The 16,396-nt window shown below is 39.7% G+C and overlaps 1 protein-coding gene across 1 annotated transcript in view; it reads left to right on the top strand.

Annotated features, from left to right (window-relative positions):
• The window catches only part of PPIL2 (peptidylprolyl isomerase like 2), a 67,474-nt gene that overhangs the window by 31,109 nt on the left and 19,969 nt on the right, over window positions 1-16,396 (top strand). The window contains exons 13-14 of the mRNA XM_032127928.1: window positions 10,588-10,677; window positions 12,031-12,064. Of these exons, the coding sequence (XP_031983819.1) occupies window positions 10,588-10,677; window positions 12,031-12,064 (124 nt within the window). The remainder of the gene's footprint in view (window positions 1-10,587; window positions 10,678-12,030; window positions 12,065-16,396) is intronic.

The raw sequence follows: 16,396 nt of genomic DNA, 5'->3' as shown, positions 1-16,396 counted from the left end.
TTCTGGCTTTTCCTTCTGTTCCCTTCTCTCACATGAGTAAGAAGCAAGATAAGTGTAAACATCTCAAGCTGATCTATGCAAACAGCAAGAGAATCTCCACAGCAGCATATCATGTTAGTAATTCTGTAGGTCTCCGTCATCCCTACAGGTGTTTTCCGTGCTCTTAAATAGTAACACTGTAATAAGGCAAAAAGCAGAGGATGTTAGTACAGCAATATTTAGGGGAAGCGGCAGAACGAGCAGATTGCATTGAATCATTTGTTTTGCCATATGTTCTCAAACTGGCTCCTGGCTAAAGCAGGCTGACTGCAGCTATTCTTACCAGCGTGGGCTTTTTGGCCACATGTGTGACCAGTGTCGCTCAGTCCTCAGGACCCAGCCTCAATTGCTCATTATAAACTTCCTGTATGATATCCATTGTGTTTCCTTTTTTTCCAGATGAATTCCTATTTATCTACCTTTCACACACAAAGCTTCTTCATGTACACACTGGAAGTGCATGCTGTTTTACACAACCAGACATTCTCAAACACTGGCCTCCAGCCATCTGTTCCTTTGTGTCAATTAAATCTGTGTGAATTAAGCAGACCTTTGGCACTGCAGAGGGGAAAAAGATATATATTTAGAATAAATAGGAAAAACTTGCTGCTTTAGGGAGGTGTTCACAACATCCACCTTCGGTCATCATCCTAGGTCTTTGAAATCAGTTCTTTCTGAGCGGCACTTGTTTTTCTCCCTTTACTAAATAAGGAGTTTGTGCTTTCTAACTTTGGTTTTCCTGAATCACACTGAGGTTAGCTCAGTGCAGACAGAGCAAACATCTTACAAACATATAGCACATGCAGAGGTCACAAACATATACACAGATCAGCTACAATGAGACTGAAAAACAAAGAAATTGGGGAAGTGCCAAAATTTAAACATTGTTAAACACTTCCAGTTCACCCTGCTTGTGAATATGCATGGCAATAGTCTTAATTAATCATATGCCAAGTTTTTATCAACTTTTCTGCCTTATCCAGTGCGCAGGCTGGACCAGTCCTAGGAGCTAATTGGAACTGGTTTATGTACAGAATTTGGTTTTCCTGTCAAAGCGTAGAATGTGGGTAAGGTCCTTGAATGCCGTCAGGGGGAACAGGACTGTACCATAATGCTCACTCAAAGTGCACAGGGGTTTTTTTTAATTGCTCAGGGATATCCTGTGCTCTGGTTGTTATGGAAGCCACCCTGGCAGTGATCATATTTTCCCAGTACTGGAAGTATATGATTGTGAAATGCTTAAGGAAGCTTGAGGATGATGTTGCTGTATAAATATGACAGATAAATACCTGTGTCCAGAGGTAGGACTTGCAACATTTAAATTACATTTCAAAATAGTCTTATGTTTAGATTTCAATACATGCTTTGAGGTGAAGTCTCTTCACTAAAATAGAGAGCAGCAAGTGACATACTCGCTATCTTAAATGGTGTGTGTACTGAATTTTCAGTTGGATTTTCATGCCTCTTGTCTGTGTTTAAGCAAAATATTTTTGCAGTTGTGCTGTCAACACTCTGCACTGCTTCTGAAATCTGCCCAGTATCTGTTGCCTTCAATACTCTCCTTGGGTGCTCATTCCCTGTCCCTTCACAGCTCTGTTGTCTCCTTTCTTTCCCATTTTTTATGAGCTGTTTGGCAGTATAAATTGTCTGTAGCTCAGTCTATATGTACATGTGGAAACCTTTGTTTAAAAATAAATATAGTGTTCTTCATATACTAGTACTTTAAGGTGCCAGTCAATAAGACTGATAGTGATGAAGTTCATCCTAGCACCAAAAACCTAATCAAGAAATGTTTTGTATTGATCCAGGGCAGGAAATCAGTGTTGCAGTGTGATTGAAGTCATCAGTTACTTTGTGACAGGACTCAGAAAGAGCATGAAATAGGACTAGAATCCACATATTTTCAGTGTTTGAAATCACTTGTTCAGAGCACCAGAAACTTCACTTAGGTTCCAGAAGGATGATGTGTGGTTTAAATCATTGACCTGAAAAAAGGCAATAAAAAGACTTTGGAAGATAAGCTGGATTTTTTCCCACCCTTTTGAATTTGTGCCTCAGATGAGCAAAGGTACAGTACCCTTCTCTCTTGGGATCATTGCAATGTGCCTACTGCTTTTTTTTGGTCATTTGTTTTTCTTCCAATCCTCCTATTCAGATACAGTATGTTCCTCCTAATGGGAACTAATCAGATGGCCATTGGTAGGGATGTTTTCCAGGAAGCTGAGATCAGCTGTGCATAAGCAACATTTGTTGTATATACTAATTGGATAAAAATTTACAAAAATTCTACTTGCCAGAAGTAATTCTGGGAACTACAGAAGATGTAACAACATCCAACAAGTGTTATTCTTTCAGTTTTAGTCTTATGCATGTCAAACACGTAAATTCTGAAGAAATAACTGATGAAAGGCAATTAATATAATTTCTTGTATTTTATTTACTGTGATTTTTGTAGTCTCCTCAAGTTCTTTTAGCTGCTTTAATCAGGGTGTTGCTGGGAACAGCTGCATATTATCCATGTGTATTCTACTGTATTAGTCACTATAGTGATGGAGTTATACCTTGTAGGTGGTGGAGCAACCATTTTTAAAAATATATATCAACATATGAATAAATATGTAAATATAATGCTCCCAAAGATCCTGTCAAAATGATGAACACGTGGTTTGATGTTCTATCTCCCTTCTCTACTGCGTGGGTCCTCTGCATACAAGTGGTCACTGGGGTGATGATCTGGTGATTCAGCACATGCCAAGAGCTGTAATCAAATACTTATCTGTAGCTGCCATGGCAGGTTTTATAAATTCACTTGTCTCCCTCAGGTTTAATACTTTAAGGTTTAAGGGCAAGATGGCAAAACAAAGAAGAATGTGAGACGGATTTCAAAGCTCCATCTGACACTCCACAAATGCTTTTTGATGTTTTAGGGCCTGGCAAACTCTGCTTAATAAAGATGTCTTGGCATAGCTTTCCAAAGAAGCTGTTACTCTACAAACATTGATGTTTTAATCTTTTTAGGCCTTCTGACCTGTTAAATATGCCTGTGATCTCTAAATGTGTAATCCAGCCCCTGTTCTTTGAAATCATCTCTCCTTTTGTGTGAGGGACTGTTCTGAAGATCAGAATCCTGTAAACTTCTTATCCATTTCCAGTGCCAAAGAAGTGAGTTGCTGAAAAAATCCTTTGACCTCCTGGCATGATGAGGTTCTCCAGTCTTCCCAAATCTCTCATTTTCTTTCTGATTTAAACCTCCATTCTACTTGCTTTCTGTCAACATGATAATGGCACTGTCTGGGAAATAACTGGCTGATGTTTCACCAGTATCTGTTCACTCGGTAATAGGATCAGAGGGATGAAATACAGTGGTCTTGGCATGGTTGTAATGGCTTTTTTAATATTTTTTCATCAAAATAGGCTATTATAGGAAGTGCTGCAACTCTCAACTTTGAGAGTTCTTGTCAGCAGAAGCTAAGAACAAAGCTGTGATCTTCCAGTAGAAGAAGAGCTGGATAAAAATTGTTAGAGAGGATGTTGTTACTTCTTGGTGTGCTTTTTCGTCAAAGTGGTACAATAGCAGGCAGATCTATTGCTCTTTGGGGCTGAGAGTAGGATGGCTCTATGCAGCCATCTTGATGAACAGGTCAACTTCTAGGTTGTTCTAAGTGATTGGAAGCTGATATTTTAATAGTTTTAACTTTGGGGGCATAACACTCTATCCTGGTTTAACTCCAGTCAGCAACTAAGCCTCACACAGCCACTCACTCCCCAACCAGTGGGATGGGGGAGAGGATCAGAAAAGGGGAAAACTTGTGGGCTGAGGTAATGGCAGTTTAACAAGTAAAGCAAAAGCTGCACACACAAGCAGAGCAAAATAAGGAATTAATTCATCATTTCCCAAGGGCAGGCTGGTGTTCAGCCATCCCCAGGAAAGCTGGGCTCCATCACCATAATGTTTACTTGGGAAGACAAACATCATCCTTTTGAATGTCCCACCTTCCTCCTTATTCCCGTGGCTTTACATGCTGAGCCACCTCCCCATGAACCTGTCCCTGCTGCCCCAGGCTGTCTATGTCTTTTCCTGGCAGCCTTTGGCACTGAGTAATTGGTGGGAAGGCATTTTGCACATTTGGACCCTTTCTGCCTCCCCAGCTGCCCTGGCGAGCTGGTTCTGGGAAGGGAATTGATTGTTATTGGATCATGCCCCTTGATTTTTGACATTTGCAGACATGAGGTGCAGACATCCCATACCAGCTGTGTCTGCCACTTACTGATCCCAAACCCCGAGCATGAGGTGGATGGTTTGGAGTTACACAGCTGCTGCTCTTCATCTTTCTCTGACGTGTTTCTTGTTTGTACCTTGGCTGCTCTGATGAGAGTGCGGTGACCTTGGGAGGTTGACAGCTTCTCTGTCTAGTATGGAAGTTGTTACAAGTTACATCTTCTGAAAAGGTGGAATTTATGTGCAGGCAGTTGCAGATTGATGAAGTGCCAGGGAGCTGCCATGGGACCTGCATTACTCCAAGTTTTAAGCTGCTGGAGGTTGTTTGAGTGCATCCTCATTTAGACTGTACCTACTTGTGCTGTCCTGCTTACCAGTCCATCCTTATCAGCACCCAGCCCTGCACTGTGCTCTCTGACAAGCTCCTTAACCCTTGGGTGACGACAAATTTGGATGGGTCAGTGGCGTGGGGAGAGGATTGTTTTCTTTTCTACCACTGCAGTAAATGTAAATACAAGTTAGAGGAAAAGTAGTAACTGTGGCTGACTCTGCCTCTGGAGAACTAGTAGTTAACATTGACAAATTAGATGAGTGAACTAGATGCCTTGTTTAATTTGAGTTGTGCTCAGCTAAACTGATTGATTGTCCCTGTGTTTGCAAAAATGTGAGAAGTAAAACTGAAGTGTGTCATCTTTTTACTGGCATCTTGTCTAAGCTGAGCATCTTGCTTAGATTTCAAAAAAGTTTTCAGTAGCATCATGAACGTCAGTATTATGGAATTAGATGCCTTTTAAAAGTGAAATTTAGCTATCTGCTGAAGTCTTTGCTAAATAGCTGATTAAATTACAGTGAGTTTCTGCGTAATGGGAATGCATTAATTCTGCTCTTTGTTCTAAGTGAACTTGGAGGCTTTGAGGTAGCAAAATAGGCAAATATTTACTATCAAGTCAACAATCTATTACCCAAGGCATAGTTAGCTTGTTCTGATTCTTTTTTATTATCAGTAGGAGTCTGGCTGAGTGTTTTACCCCGCAGTGCCCCAATGCTTTCATGTTTCCCAGTGCTCATTCTCTGGAACTGTGCTCTTCTGATCACAGATCACAAATTGCCCGAACGCGTTTGCTCGTGGTATAACCAGACTGAGAATTGTGTGCCTTAGATGAATTGTGGCTTTCTTGAACTGAACCACCATAGGCAGCTGTTGTTTGCCACCATCACCTGTCACTGGCTCAGACCCTCTCACACACTGGGGAGCTGTTAGCAGGAAAGTGGAGCTGGCAGGGAGTGGTGTTTAGGTCTGGAGTAAACGTTTCTTCTCTAGGAAATGTCGTGGGCTTCCCACAGTGAAATTCTTCCTATGCTCTTGCAGTGGGCTTTGTGGAGTTTTGGGTTTTCTTGTCCCTCTTGCTGTGAAACAAATGGAATGTGCTCATGGTTCATTGGTGCAAAGTGAAATGGGGTAGTTTAACTGGCCTTCCAGAACAGTGTTGGACACTGAAACATTTATATGTCCAGTTTCTTTCCATGGCTTGGAGGAGGGAACAGACACTTGCACCTGATAGATGGTGATTTCTGAAATTGTACCATTACAGTTAGCTCTGACTAAGCCCCAAATAAAGCCAAGCTTTTATTGCTGAGTTCTCGTCTGTGTGATGGGTGGGCTGAGTACTACAGATTGAAAGGTAGGGGGAAACTGAGTTTAAACCTTATCAAATCACCTCTTCATGGGCTCACGCTGAATGAACAATTACAAGATTGAAAATGCTCTATGTGAAAGTACGTAAATGGATTAAAGCAAAACAAAATCCACCTTGCATTTTAAAGGAGATCTATGTTAAGAAAATGGAAGGCTTTGTTTGAAGCTTTAGAAATTTCCATCACTTGTTCATGCCTCTAAGTAGCAGGATTCTGGCATTTGTGTGATAAGATAAAGGCTGTAGAATGCAATTTTAATTTGAGAGGAATGAGCTTTTCATTATTTCCTGCTTTGAAACATAGGGTTAATGAGCATATAGCAAGGCTCTGTAGTTTAGTCCCACTACTACAGTTCATCCAATTTAGAGAGAAAAAAAGAAATAAAAGGGAAGTGGAATTAGCACAAGAAAATTATACAGATGTGCGAATGACAGCTTCTGAATGCTTAGTGTGAAATTTCCCTTCAAGGTTCATGCACATCCTCAAGGGATGGAGCATTTTGAAATGATTAGCTCTTCACATAGTAAAGCCTTTTTCCTCGCAGTCATGGCAACAACTCAGGGGCTCTCCCCTCTTTTCCCATCTCCTGCACCTTGGCAACAGGAGTGCTGCAGGTTTTTCATCTCCTCCTGTTTGGTTCTTCACTGCCCAGTACAGATTCTGAGTTAAGGTAACTTTTACAAATGTAATGACCCATTGTAACTAATGAGAAAGGACAGCTGCAGACTGGTTGGTCCCACCCTACAGGTCTCGGGATAAAGCAGGAGAGATGAATTTTACCTGGCTTGGAGCCACCCTTGCTGGCAAAATGGAAACTGAAATTGGCTCGGATAAAAGCTGCATTTATCCTAGAAGTTTGTAGTAAGCAGTTAGGGGTTTTTTTCTGTTTTGCTTTGGTTTTCTAAATTGTATATTCCTTTCTTCAATGTTCACCCAGTATTGTGATTTCACAGTCTTCTGTCACTGCTATTTTTGCAGGGTCATTCTTTGTAGCAATCTCTTTAACTCTGAAATTTGTCTGGGCACAGTAACTGGTAGAGTGCTGGTGTTTCCATGCAGAGTTACCTACTAAGTGTGTTAGCTAAATGGAGACTTAAACCTACTTAGAAAACCATTGGGCTGTGGCCCCATTAAATATATATATCTGTGAGCCAAGCAAAGCATTTGTGGCATCTTCTGGGATAAGTACTCTTCTGGATTCCTGTCTCAAAGCATTTATTAAAATTTTACTGCTTGTCTTGGGTGTGAATTTTCAGCAGTTGAAAGACAGTTATCTGGCATCTACAAAATAAATAGGGAGTGCACAGTTGGAGCAGGTGACTCATTTTTGGTATAAATAAGATTTTTTTCTTATGATTTGTCATTTGGAAAGAGAAGTGTCTTTAAGCTGAAGGACATCATAGAGACACTGCATTCACTTACATGGTCCCAACTTGACCTAAGAAAAGGAGGATTTCTCAGGGCTGTCCTGCCACGCTCTTTAGTCAGAAACCTTCCACAATTTTAAAATTTTCCTTTTTAGGACTATCACAGCATCATTCTGAGAAGATATTGCAGTAGGTTTAAAGCAATGTTTTCTGTTGGTGGGTTTCAGATCAGGTTAACACGGTGGCATTTTTCCCTCAACTTCCTTGCATATAGGTCTAAGACATAGTCAGCAGAATAAAATAATTTAAGTCATTTCTGCTTAATGTAAAAGGGATAAAGAGGGAAAAGTTAGCTGTTGCTGTTGAGGCCAGTTTAAGACAAAACCAGCCAGAACTAAACAGAGAGCCTGAAGCACAGAGTCAGTGGTGAGACAACAAGAAACCGGCGTTACCTCCTGCATTTCCAGGTGCCTTGACCATCCCCTCCTCCTTCAGAAATGGTATGAGGCAAGTGGTGTGCAGGAAGTTTCTGAAGAAGGAGACAGCTTTGCATTCAGAGACTGGGAGTCTAACATCTGCCACAAGATCTTACATCAAATAACAAAGTCAGGTTTGTGTATGTGTATTTGTCATCAGTGTTTGTAGCTGGAACAAAGACTTCAAAGACTGGCCTTGTTTGTATGGTCAGTGCAGAGCACAACTTCATTACTGAGGATCTGCACCTTCCCCATAAACCTCAAGCCTTTTTCTCCTGCTTTGGACAGAATGCTCCTTTTAAAAAATCCCTGAAATGTGCTTGGCAGTGTGAGATTTGGCAAGAACATTAACTGCTTTGAATAAATCAGATAATCTGAGCCAGATATTCTAGACCTACTGCATGACTGAAACTGGGGTTTATTACTGATTAAATGCAAATCTTCTTATTTGTGTCTACTAAAAAGCACTGTAAAAGGTAGTGGTAATGTTGCTAAGGAACTGTTTACCTGCCAAATGTATCTCTGTGATGCATGAGGTGACCATGGGAACCAATTTGGTGGCAATTATTTAAAGAAAACCTTGCAGTGGAATGATTATTGCATGTATACTGAATATTTCTGAAGTTGCATTTGAAAAGCTTATTTCTGGGAAAGGGTATAATAGCTAGAAATCCATTTAGAGACAAGGGTCAGCACAGGTCCTGCATAAAAAATACATTACTCGAGCCGGGTTTTTTGATGTATATTTTATAATCATGTTTTGAAAATAAATAGGAAATCTGTATTGGGTTATCAACTTTGTGCAAATTTAAAATGGTTTGGTGTCTATTCCTAGGGGACTCAGTCTTTTGCCTGGTTTCATTTTTTGTAAAAAAATAATTACAGGTTGCTATATTCCCCCTCGAGAACTTATTAACTATGTCTCTCTCTCCAAAGAGTGCTTGGCTCTCATGAGATAAAGTGCCTTAGGCTAAAAGCTGCTGATTCCATTTCTGATTCATAAAGAAATATTTTTAACTTATTTTTATCCTTACTGACATTTTTCACATTTTCATTTTCACTAATAGCAAAACACTAGGATCAAGGCTGTTATGATATTGTCTTACAAAGGAAGCATGTGCTGCACAAGTGATTCTGCAGGAGTTGAATTTTACTAGAGAGGTTAAGTACAAAGATTATTTTAAAGCATATATGTTGAATTCAAAGGAAAAGAATTCACATTGACTATAAACATTGAAGAAGTAGGAAAACCTCCTGTTGCTTGACACAATTTTAATGGAATATAATTATTTATGAGTTGCCCTCAGGATGCCACCAAAATACGTGTCTTGGTGACATTCTACCATAAAGCCATTATGGTACCACTACCATTTAGCTCAGTAATGAATTCTGTAGGAAATCTGAAATAATGGCTGGTGTAAGATTAGAATTTGCTAATTTTTTCACTTATGGCCCAGCTGACAACTGTCATCTGAGTAGAGTAATTAAGAAGGAATCAATATAGAGAATTTGTAATGATGGGTACAGTTTGTTTGGAAAATTAAGAGACATTTCAGTGTAAATAAAGCGGGATGAGAATGATTGTGTTTCAGATGCGAAAATACAGAAACTGAAGTTCTGTCGGGTTCAACATGAATACTTGTATGGACTGGCTTTTCAAGACATAGAGATTATTTCATCCTTAAATTATTATAATCAGGCTGGCCTTGGATTTTTTGCTTTTAAGTCACATCAGGTTGCATGGCTTAGTCTCTGTCTCTCAGCAGCTCCCAGACCAAGAGTGATGTCACACCAGTGCAAAGTGAATCAGTGCCTTTCACAAAAACAAGTCTTGTGTGTCTTCACTTACAGCCATTGCAGCTCATACTGGGGCTTTACTTGCCAGCACATACAACAATAAGGATATTTTTAAGGCCTGTAAGAACTCAGTTAGGTGTATTCTTTTGTAAAACTGGAATAGATTTATGCACATAATCCACAGTGGGGCTGGAAAACATGTCCAAGTATAGAAAACAGGCTGTTTCTGGACTTGTGTTTGTATGTCTGAAGGTATTTTAGATTTGCAGGGAAGAAAATCCATACAATTACAGTGGAAGGATGATTAGGTGGACGGTAAAGTTTTTCAGAAGGTACTGTTTGAATATCATGGCTCATAAATTCACTAAATAACTTTAATTTGCACTGTAAAAGTGAATTAGAAGTTGGCAGTATATTTAGCATCTTTTTTTTTTATTTAGAGTTTTGAAAATGATTTGGTTTTTTTTATTTTTCCTGTGTTCCAGTGACTTGGGTCAGTCCCATTGTTACTTCCAAGTGGTGAAGAGGACTGAATGCTTCTCTTCCAGTTAGTTTCAACGTGCTCACTTTGAAATAGTGGAGCAGAGAAGTCAGGTTTTTTCTCACTCTGTAAATCAACATTTTTCAGTGCTAGAAACCCGTTTGGAACAGGATTGTGATGCACTGCTGGAACTAAGTTACTTGCAAGTCTTTGAGCTTACCTGTGTTCACCATCATGATGTCAGCTGGGAACTCCCGTTACCTGAGCTAATGTTCAACACTTCTTTGTGCTAATTGGAACATCTGAGTTTAATTTATTTAACACAATGTGTGTCTCTCTAGTGTACCTTAAAAGAACATATATTACAGGCTGTTTTCTGTAGACAGAGCCTCTGTCCTCCTTGAGTCCTCCATGTTTGTTTCTTTGTAAGGCACAAATGAAAAGTGATTCTTGTAACCACTGTCATGATTGTTTAAAAGTTGTGCTTAATTAAAACTTCCTGTTGTCTTTCAGACACCCCGAACATGTGAAAACTTTATCAAATTGTGCAAGAAGAACTATTATGATGGAACAATTTTTCACCGATCAATTCGGAATTTTGTGGTGAGTGTTAAAAAACTCCTGTGTAATGCACAATATGTGATGTACTCAAAATATCAGATACATTTAATTTACCTCAGGTTTAGGTTTTTCCATGCATGACAACTTGCACTAGATGTATATTAAATATACCTTCAGAATTAGGGTTGTCATAACCTATGCCATGTGTCCTTACTGGTCTTACTAACAATTGTCTCTGACTAATGTTGTCACTCAGAACATCACTGCATTCAGCACTGCATTTGCTGGTGTTCCAGACAAAGCCTTGAAGAGTCATTGCCTTGGCTCTTGTTATCTTCCCCAAGATGTGGGTGGGTGGTTAATGAACAGAAGGAGAGAGAGGGAAATGCTAATTTGGATAAGTAATTCTGTGGCCTGTTGAAATCCCATTCAGATGAAACTTAAGCAAGCATCTGAATTTCTGTTTCCTTTCCTAGTGTGCTCCAGCACTGGGTGCCCAGGCTTTCTTGTGAAGGATTTAAAGAACACCTTGTGTTCCTGAATGTGTCTTTGGTAGTCAAAGATCTTTATTTACAGAGTTACAGTCCAGGCAGCTTAGGATATTGTAGCTGCCCTGTAACTTCCTTTCAGAAGAATTAACAACCTGATCCTGAAGACAGAGCACATCTCACAGAGAACATCACTGGATGTTACATTCCATCCTGTCATCCTACAAAAACCTTTCTTTCTTTTGACAGCCCTGTATATCTCAGTTCATAGTTAAATTCACAACTAAAATTGTCCTTCTGTGCTATTACTTTGAAACTGGTTGTGTCACTCTCCCTCCACTGGCATTAGAGTATTGAATATTATTTCTGTAGGTCCTGCATGTACAGCGATTCATACACATAATTAATTTTGTTACTGAAATATTGGTTTCACATGAGGATTTTTCCTACTGAAGATAGTGAGTGGGATACAGATTCAGATACAAAAAATATTCCATATTCCCTCTTTTCTTGCCTTCCCATCTTGTGGAGGGTTGGTAGCAAAACGTAAAGCCTTTTCAGTTCCAAAAGCAGTGCATCGTCAGTTTAAAAGCAGGTTCTGATTCAGCACATAATAAAAAGGATGATCTGGTTAACTCATTTGAGACTGGTTATTTTCCCTATTTACCCATAAAAGACCTATTACTTTTATAAAACTGCCATTCTGCTTATGGATAAGCAATGCCGGGGATGACAACCAGCTGATAAAGGCAGCTCCAAATAAGTAGTAATGGTTTCCTTGTTGCTGACTTGTCAACATAACACAGTATAGAAGGCAGAAAATTGAGCAGAATTGGCTTTTATGGTTTGTATTTGATGTCTTTCACACAGACACATATGTAAAATCGATTTCATTTTAATTCTGCAGATCCAAGGAGGTGATCCGACTGGAACAGGAACAGGTGAGGTTAAGTTTGAGTCAAGTAAACTGTTCTCACTTCATGGGCTCGGTCGTTAGATTTACTTCCAGACAATTTTAATTTAAAATTCTCTAAATTATGATATGTGGTACATTGTGTTTACTTTAAAACAGAGGTTTCATTAATATATTTTTATGAGCATGTTGACTATGTTCAAAATTTCATCTGTATATTCTCAGTCTAAAGCTTGGGCACTCTTCCATGCAGAATTCTTGCGGTTCTTGCTTCCTTATTCTTTCAGAAAATAAATAAATGAAAACTGTAACGGTTTTACAGCTGATCTTCCAGGGCAAAAAACAAAGGAAGAAACACATTCATGCAAAGTTGCTTTCAAATTCAGTGTTAATGAAATACTCGAGACCTGCCTTGGAATTGGTGATTGGCCAGACACCATCTGTTCTCCCAGCTAGTTGCCTTGTAAAGCCCATGCTGCTCTTTTTCTAACTTTTAGGGATCCCTGTTACAAAATTCTTCCACCTGTTCTTTCTCCCTTAGTTGGAGATCTGGTAACAGTCATATCAGGAATGGTCAGGAGGCAGAGCAGTTGAAGGGTGTCAGAGCATTGCCCACCACAGGAGATGTGTCATGTAATACCTCTGGTCACTGCTGTAAATTTGCTCATTTTCCACTTGCACCTTGTATCTGCCCACTTGAGGCTGTCACCAGCATACCCAGCTCCTCACCTGCTTAAATACTTTAGCTCTATTTGCTTTGTAAATAATGTTAGTGTGAGTTGCTCAACAGCTTTTCTTGTAGTGTATGTGATAATCAACAGTTGCAGGATTTGAGACTAGTTGAAGGCTCAGTGCTTCGATGGCAAAAACCCATTAACAAGAATTGTTACCATCTATGCTTGGACTGTCAAATGCAATTTGATTTTTTTATAAGGAAAGTTTTGGTTCAAATCCCAAAAGACATAATTAGGAACATCTTTTGAAATGAGAAATTAAAGAGGTGTCAGGAGACAGGAGTGATTTAATGGGTTGACTCAGACACCTCTCACCCTTGCAGGGTGGAGTTCAGATCCTGCTGTGGAATGAAAATTAACTTGCTGGTGTCATTCCTGTTTCTGTTTGTGCAAACAGCAGAATTGCTGTAAGACAGCAGAGTTAACAGGGGCAGAGGACTGGCATCACTGCTGCACTGAAAGGCAAGACTCAGCTCCACTGGCTTTGCCAGTAGGAAGTGAAATGCTAATAAGCACATAGGAGGAAAATCCTCCTATGTATATTCTTTCACTTAAAAAAGGGAGTCTAATGACCTCTAGTATTTTCCATCTTGTTTTCCTCCTTGTCATTCTTAATTAAATATGAATATATCGCAGGCAAGATGTCTCACAAACATCTGTCAGGACTATTAAAGTTCTAATAAAATGAACAGTGTGCACTCAAATAGACATGAGTCTTGCAGATTTTTAGAGACTGGCTGCAATTAGTGTAGAGTCCAAATGGTGCAAATGTCTTCTTTGCATCTGAATGGTTTTTATTTTTTGAAGACAGTTGAATTTTATATGTCCTTACCTAATTGCTTGTTGAATATGATAATATCACAAGAAAACCTAGATGGAGAGCCTGGTGGGCTGCTAGATTGCTCTGGAACTGTCATGTCTTTGTGTTTAATACTTCAATGAAGCTGCTTAGACAGTTCACAGAGTGCAAGTAGTCTGTCAGGATTTGTTCCTGACTACCAGATAAATCCAGGGCACTTGACTGTGAGGCAGAAATTCCACTTGTGTGTCTCAAGGTAAGAAGATGGCCAGAAGGTATAAGAAGGTGGCCAGATCTGAGCCTTGATGTTCTGTTGGCAGCAGGGCAGCCAGAGGAGGGTTCAGCTCGGCAGCACTGCTTGAGCAGGGCAGATGGACTGATGCTTTCTTGGGCTCCCATGCTGTAAAAATCTTACTCCATTGGTTTATGAATTATTAATGTGATTGCAGGCATTCACTTTAGGAAAGCTCTGCAGTGAAGCACTGGGATTCAGTACTTTGTACCTTTTTTGCCTGTGGCCTGTTTGTAATTTGCAGGATAAATTCCCCTTTTTTATTTCTTCTGCTGGAAGGGATTTCAGTATTTCTTTGACTCACTGCTTCTTAGAAGGGGAAAAAAAAAGATGCACCTTTGAAAGCTAAAAAAGTCTGTAAGATTAAATGGGCTTTAGAAGTAAATAACTTGACTTCTGTAATATCAGAGAAGCATATGAGAACAGAACAGGGCTTTCTTCCCAGATACTTCAATTGGCAATAGGGAGGACTATTTAGAGGTTACCCTTTAAATGTCAATATTATAAACTGTTTCTATTAGAGCCTGTTGTAGGAAGACTTCAGAACAAAAAGAGCATATTTTGTTTCCTCATCCACACAGAACCTTCTGCTTTAACTGATGGTTTCTAGCTAAGATATTTGGCCCTTTTATTTGTTTTTTTGGAAAAAAAACCCCAAAAAACAAACTTTTCCAAATCTATACATGGAAGATGCATTAAGCCTGTATACATTTTTCTTCTATTTATTTAATTATTTCTGTTCATTACTTCAGGAAGTAGAACAGACTGGTTCGAATATCTTCCCACCATTTGGTTTCTGTCATCTGACATTCATCCCATGTGTCAGGGTGTCAGGTTTATGGTTGCAGCCCCCAGATGCTGAGATGATCACCCACTCCATTGCTAACTAAGCCCAGGACTGTTCATCTTCTGGGTGGATTTGGGCACAATTAGTACAACATGACATAAAGTTACTTGTCACACGTACACAGACTGCAACTGTGCTCTTGGCTCACCTGGATTAAGTGTGCTTGTGTTTTGGAAACAGTTCACAGAGGTAAATGTCAAGCTGGTTGTCACTGACCATCCTCTCCCATGGCTACTCTAGCTGAACTGTCCTCTTTGTAAGCAGTACTGACCCTTATTTTGTTGTTTGTTATTCAGCTCCCCAATATGTCCTTTTTGAGTCTCTTTTGGACTGTCATAAAAGTAAATGTGACCCAGCAGGCACGTGAAGGACAACTAATTCCTGGTACTCAGCAGTTAACCTTGGAATGGAGCAGAGCGGAAATTAGCATTATGGCAGCTGGGAGCTGAGATACCACCCTGGGAAAAGAGTGGGGAATAGAGTTTTACCTTAGCAGAGCTGTCAGACCTGCACTGCCAGAGCAGTCAGATACACAGTCCTGCAAGGCTGACACTGGTTTGGAGGACCAGACTCATTTTCCTACAGCCTTCAACTTAATGTTTCACAAGACTACTGGGAGAAATTTTATTGCAGTGCAGCAGCTTATTTATTTTCTAACAAAATAACCACCCATAGAGGCAGTATTCAGAGCAATAAGCTGAGTCATGGTCATTCTTTGTAATGATTAATTATTTGAAAATGAATTTTAGATTTGTGTTGTATCTCTTTCCCTGCTGTTCATAACGAGTAAGTGGTTGAATGTTGTGAGTAATTCTAACTCATGGTCGTGCAAGTGGAGCAGCTGCTCTGTATTTTCAGTGTTCCAAATAACAGAAGAAAATTTGCATGTAGAAAAAATAGGTTTAATGTCCTAACCCTTTTGTATGAAAAAGGGAAAACTGTATGCAAACCGTCACATTTTCAAAGCAGCACAGGCATTTTTCAGCTACTCTTTCTTGCAGCCTGTTGGAAGGTCTCATGAATCAGCCTGTGATTTATGAATCCAGAAGGGCACAAAGGAGGCACATTATAGCTGTAAAAGTCCAGGATGAAATACCTCTGGTAGATGGGAATTGCATTTTGGTTGGCAGCAAGAAGAGCTCCTCTGAAATGTCAATAGCAAAGGACTCTGGACAAACTTGATCAATGCAATGTGATTTCCTAAGATTGCAAGTTCCTAAACTGTACCAGTTTGAGAGTCCCTTTTCTTGCATGATTGAATGTCAGCAAAAGGACAAGAGCAAGACCTTTTAATCCAGAATATACTGCTTTTAATCTGCAGCCCCTCTGCAAATCCACTCTCGGGTTTGTGGAGTTGAGTACCATGTCCTGTTATCTGAGAGAGAGAAGCACTTACTGCCTGAGCTAAGGCTTTCATATTTGCAAAATGATTCCAGAATCTCACTTGGAAAGCTCTACAGAAGTGTCAGATGTTATTATGTACCTCGTTGTTCCAAATGACAAGATGAAAATTACAGAAAGTAAGCCATCATTTTTGTGAATCAGAACCCTCCCACTTCCTTACCACTGCTTAGCAACTTTTAAGCCAGAAAAAGGAAGGATTTATTTAAAATCACAACTGTCATGAATGATGATTCCCAGCCCACACCTGGCTTTTGGAATGCTACATTTCTGAAGCTTTAGATGCA

This window comes from Corvus moneduloides, chromosome 18 (assembly GCF_009650955.1).
Source record: "Corvus moneduloides isolate bCorMon1 chromosome 18, bCorMon1.pri, whole genome shotgun sequence".
NCBI lineage: Eukaryota > Metazoa > Chordata > Aves > Passeriformes > Corvidae > Corvus > Corvus moneduloides.
This window is presented reverse-complemented; position numbering and strand designations above follow the sequence as displayed.